Source organism: Rutidosis leptorrhynchoides, chromosome 10 (genome assembly GCF_046630445.1).
Source record: "Rutidosis leptorrhynchoides isolate AG116_Rl617_1_P2 chromosome 10, CSIRO_AGI_Rlap_v1, whole genome shotgun sequence".
Classification (NCBI taxonomy): Eukaryota; Viridiplantae; Streptophyta; class Magnoliopsida; order Asterales; family Asteraceae; genus Rutidosis; species Rutidosis leptorrhynchoides.
The window spans coordinates 247,664,898-247,670,868 of NC_092342.1; the positions used below are offsets into that span (position 1 = coordinate 247,664,898).

The 5,971-nt window shown below is 33.1% G+C and overlaps 1 protein-coding gene across 1 annotated transcript; it reads right to left on the bottom strand.

Annotated features, from left to right (window-relative positions):
• Positions 1-382: 382 nt before the first annotated feature.
• LOC139871794 (protein CONSERVED ONLY IN THE GREEN LINEAGE 160, chloroplastic) lies at positions 383-3,912 on the bottom strand. Its single transcript, XM_071859524.1, has 9 exons — positions 3,518-3,912; positions 3,380-3,429; positions 3,195-3,270; positions 2,976-3,071; positions 2,183-2,263; positions 1,996-2,087; positions 1,688-1,780; positions 1,308-1,376; positions 383-832 (listed from the first exon to the last, which is right to left on the bottom strand). The coding sequence occupies exons 1-9, from the start codon at positions 3,857-3,859 to the stop codon at positions 691-693; spliced, it is 1,041 nt and encodes a 346-aa protein (XP_071715625.1). The 5' UTR covers positions 3,860-3,912; the 3' UTR covers positions 383-690.
• Positions 3,913-5,971: the final 2,059 nt, after the last annotated feature.

Consider the following 5,971-nt stretch of genomic DNA (forward strand, 5'->3'; position numbering starts at 1 on the left):
GAACATAGCACTGTCATTGCTCCATAATTAATGGGTTGTACAACTAAAATATTAACTAAATCAATAAAATTTGACACTAAGCCAAAAAATATTGATGTTTAGCACGAGATACCCCACCCATGTTTAGGGGTTGTTTTCTTAAGAAACCAATATAATCTGGTTCATTAAACCCAAATCCTTACTTGAAGAGGTTGAGCTTTTAAAATTTGAAGCACAAACCCTAAGCTTAAAAGGGACACATGCCGAACACACCATTGGGTTATAAAAAACAACATATTTAACTCATGACAAGTTATAACTTTGTGAAGTCTGTCTTCATAAAAGTTATTACTAAATCCATACAAGAAAATATTACTATTATATGCTAATTGGGACATTATAGTAAGTGATCCCCAACCTTTACAAGACTTGCAGGATGAAACATTATTCTCACATTGTTCGTTTGTAATGTTTGCATAAACACTTGTACCTATAGTTAATGAACCAAACTTTTAAACCACATATATTTTGGTATTCAAACTGTGCCCTATACATTGTTGAATTCGCTTACTTCAACCATATGTTGGTTTAGCCTGCGTAAGCGAGAACCAGGGACTGAGCGACCATGTGTCACAATAAAGATTTACAGTTCCTTACTTCCTTGTTAGCCCTGACCAAATATTACAGAACAAAAACACGTTCGGTTTCAATTCACTCAATTTGAGCATCGTTACTCACAACAGTAATTGCATCTTCGATTGCTTGAGTGAAAGTGGCAATTTTGTATGTGAAAAATCCAACTAACATCGGTATTAGCTCTAGGTGCATCAATCCATATTCAGGAACTACAATTCTGCAAAAGGGATGTAAAAATTATATTAAGTGAGAATCGTATCAATTTCCAATGCACAAGAATTGTGGGTGGCAATTTATATCCATTTACTTATAATGGGTTCATTTGGGTCATATTTATCTTTAAGTGGCAAGGTGAGTTAAGCTAAAACACTTGACTACAAAGGAAACGTGTCTAAAGTCATTCAATGTGCAACCTAAAGCATAAGCCTCCTAAATAGTATCTTGAAAATAGTTAAGATGTTAAGATGATTACTAAAATAGTAATAGTTTCTAACCATATTGAGCACATTAGCTAACTATAAACTAACCAGAAAAATGGATTAGATATGGAAACTCTCATGTACCATAACTTGCAATATGTAAATTAAATTACTATCCCATTGGAGATAGTCCTTTTATAAATTAATATCCCATTAAAAATTAAATTGACTTTCAAATGAAAACAATTTTTATTTAAAGATAATAAGGCTTACCCGTTCCATCGGTTAAAGATCATGACCAAGGCAACAGGAACTAACAATCGCGGCTGCCCAATTGCTCCCCTGAAAGTAAATCATCTTGTAAAATAAGTAAATATATACACCAATAATAGTGTGTGTCGAAATGTCTTCAAATGCATATAACCTCCTAAATATTTTATGATGAAAGTTAAACTAAGATTCTAACAACATAGTTCTTGCAAACGAATTAATGACATTAATTATGCAATGAAATTAGATAAAAGTATTTGAAAAAGCGTTTGCGGGGGCTACAGCAACCCATTTTGACCCATTACCCAACCGGCATTAGACCTACCTATTATTCCACATCTAGCAACTTGATGTACGAGACAAAAGGAGGGAAAAGAACTTACTTGATAGCACCTCGGGCCCCACCTGCCATTCCATCCATGCTGTTCCCTAGCATACGCATATATACCAGAGAACCAACTAATCCAACACCATAACTGGACACATACAAATATAATCAACATCAGGCATAATCTCAAATTAGAATGACATTCTTGTGGGTCACCCAACCCAGCCCATATTTTCTCATACCAAAAGGTGACCCGTTTTGATTTGAATTTGTTATAATCTGCAAGCGCATTTTCCAAACTCTATCATACATTAATGACACTAATATTGAAATAAGAGACAAAACTAAGTAAAGTGAAGTTACCTTGCTGCAATTTCTGGAGTGTAAGAAATATAAGCTGAGACTAGCCCAATACCGCCTATTGCCACTGTCAGAGTCTGTAACTTCTTTTTTAACTGTAAATTCAATTCAATTGGAGGGAAAAAAAACATAAGGGTTATAGGACATGGGATACTGTTAAAGACCTTGCACTAATTTCAAATGTTATAACCTTTAGATATTGTTCTCTTGACTTAGCTGCCAGTACTTTAGGGTCTTCCTTAGAACGTCTTAACTCTCTGAACATTACGTCCTACATACACGAAGATTACAATTTCAAACTTCAGCACATATGTATATTAATACTACACCGTATCAGTATACTAAAGGTGACAATTTCAACCCATTTATGTGAAAAAGGCTACTCCAGTGGATAAAACTAGTTATTTAGCTGAAAAGGAAACACGTAAAATGATTGAATGCTTCTCAAGGATTTATAAACTTCTGGAAGTACTCTATTGTAATAAATGAATATTTTTGAGAGAGCGTTTTTTAAACATACTAAATATCAGCGGTTGGTGGCCTGCCTCCTTTAGGGGAGGTCAGGACTTCGACCCCCGCTGGCTACAGATTAAAAACACAATTTCATCCCTGCCATGAAGTATCCACCCATGTCACCTTTCCCATATCGCTTGGGGGGTAAAGGGGAGGGGGGGTTTTACTTGGCCGTGCCCTTGGATCGGTTTCAAGGTTTCCTCCCGGGCAGCGATGGGGGCGGGGTTATTATCGCTGCATCGGCATAGTCGAAACGGGAGATGATCGCAACGGGTGGTTTAGTCCCCCTCGGGTGATCCCAATCGCTGTTCAAAAAAAAAGTCAACCCCTTGAGTGTCACCGTGAATATTAACATGTTTTGACTTGAAACTATTTTAACCAATTACCTAACCCACCTGACCAAGCCATTTTACCACCTATTACTATATATATGACCAAAGTTGTTAAATCATTTAAGATGGAATGCATACACTCCCTCCGGTTGCGGCTTTAGTTGCTCTAGCCCATTTGTCTTGTTCACGCCGTGTAGGTGCAGGTCTCCATTTTACTGATGGCATGTTTGTAGCCTACCATTATTTCATCATAAACAAATCATCAAAAGAAAAACATTACAATCGAAAATATATATATACACAAAAAAAAGATTAATGGATACATTTAGTCATTTATTAATGTGCAGAGTAACTTACTTGAGCAGCATCAACTTGCTTTTCTATAATTGGAACTGAAGTCTTTATTAGCTCTTTGCTCAAATCAACTTCCATACTACATATATAAATCAAGATTACCAATTTATTAAATGAATAACATAAAAAGATTCAAACTTTCACTAAAATTAATTAATAAAGATATAAAATATGAAAAAGATTCATGCCTGTCAAGACTCATAACTCTATTAAAGCTTAAAAATCCAGATGGTTCTTCCTATTTCACAATGCAAAAACAGATACATAATTACATACAAATAACAAAATAGCAAATTTAGCAAACAATTAAGTGAATAAATTGAAACCTTAACAGTAGATAAACGAGGATCGGAATTAGAAGAATCGTTAACAGAAGTGTCTCCAATTAATCGTTTCATATGGGGCATAAAGTCTCTATTCCAAATTAATTCATCAGATGTAATTGGGTCTTCTTTTTCACCACCCCAGTACTTTCTGAGCTTGGTGGTAGTGGGTGGTCCACCGTAGTCTCCGGGAGCAACGCCGGTGGACCATTTTTGGGGCTTTTTGTTGGGTAAGATGATTTTGGTGGGTAGAATTGGTTGTTGAAAAGAATTGGAAGAGTCTTGATTGATGGGTGTTGATGTGCAGGTTACTGAAAGATAATGGCAGTTGATGGTGGTTGACATTGTTTTGGGATGTTTTGGTTACAGGAATAGGATTAGGGGAATATTTTGGTTGAAAAACATGAATATATATATCTTCTTGATTAATTCTGAGGAGAAATTGATATGGTCTTTTGTGTGGATGGAAGTTGAGGGTGACTGGTGAGATATACGGAGTAACAGTGAGACAAAAAAAAATAAAAAACTGTTGATTTAAAAAAACTCATATTATTATACTTGTAGTGACTCGAACTTTTTCATATTTATATTTATATATATTAAATAAAATTGATATTTACATGATTAAGTGTTTTCAACATGTTAAGCAATCAAACTTGTTAAGACTTGATTAATTGAAATAGGTTTCATATACACAATTGACCACCCAAGTTGACCGGTGATTCACGAACGTTAAAACTTGTAAAAACTATATGATGACATATATATGATTATATATACAATTAGCATGATATTATGATAAGTAAGTATCTCATTAGGTATTTTAACAATGAGTTATATACATAAAATTGTGTTTATTGAATTAAGAAACTCGAAACGATATATATAACGATTATCGTTATAACAACGTCTTACTAATTACATATGAATCATATTAAGATATTGTTACACTATGTTTAATCATGATAAATGATAAGTAAACATGTCATTATGTATATTAATAATGAACTACATATGTAAAACAAGACTACTAACTTAAGAATTTCGAAACGAGACATATATGTAACGATTATCGTTGTAACAACATTTAACTGTATATATATCATACTAAGATATATTAATATATCATAATATCATGATAATGTAATAATTTAACATCTCTTTAGATATAATAAACAATGGGTTAACAACATTTAACAAGATCGTTAACCTAAAGGTTTCAAAACAACATTTACATGTAACGACTAACGATGACTTAACGACTCAGTTAAAATGTATAAACATGTAGTGTTTTAATATGTATTCATACACTTTTGAAAGACTTCAAAACACTTATCAAAATACTTCTACTTAACAAAAATGCTTACAATTACATCCTCGTTCAGTTTCATCAACAATTCTACTCGTATGCACCCGTATTCATACTCGTACAATACACAGCTTCTAAATGTATGTACTATTGGTATATACACTCCAATGATCAGCTCTTAGCAGCCCATGTGAGTCACCTAACACATGTGGGAACCATCATTTGGCAACTAGCATGAAATATCTCATAAAATTACAAAAATATTAGTAATCATTCATGACTTATTTACATGAAAACAAAATTACATATGCTTTATATCTAATCCATATACCAACGACCAAAAACACCTACAAACACTTTCATTCTTCAATTTTCTTCATCTAATTGATCTCTCTCAAGTTCCATCTTCAAGTTCTAAGCGTTCTTCATAAATTCTATAAGTTCTAGTTTCATAAAATCAAGAATACTTCCAAGTTTGCTAGCTTACTTCCAATCTTGTAAAGTGATCATCCAACCTCAAGAAACCTTTCTTATTTACAGTAAGATATCTTTCTAATACAAGGTAATACTCATATTCAAACTTTGTTTCAATTTATATAACTATAACAATCTTATTTCGAGTGGAAATCTTACTTGAATTTGTTTTCGTGTCATGAATCTACTTCAAGAACTTTCAAGCCATCCAAGGATCCTTTGAAGCTAGATATATTTTTTCTCATTTCCAGTAGGTTTATCCACAAAACCTGAGGTAGTAATGATGTTCATAACATCATTCGATTCATATATATAAAACTACCTTATTCGAAGGTTTAAACTTGAAATCACTAGAACATAGTTTAGTTAATTCTAAACTTGTTCGCAAACAAAAGTTAATCCTTCTAACTTGACTTTTAAAATCAACTAAACACATGTTCTATATCTATATGATATGCTAACTTAATGATTTAAAACCGAAAAACACGAAAAACACCGTAAAACCGGATATACGCCGTCGTAGTAACACCGCGGGCTGTTTTGGGTTAGTTAATTAAAAACTATGATAAACTTTGATTTAAAAGTTGTTCTTCTGGAAAAATGATTTTTCTTATGAACATGAAACTATATCCAAAAATCATGGTTAAACTCAAAGTGGAAGTATGTTTTCCAAA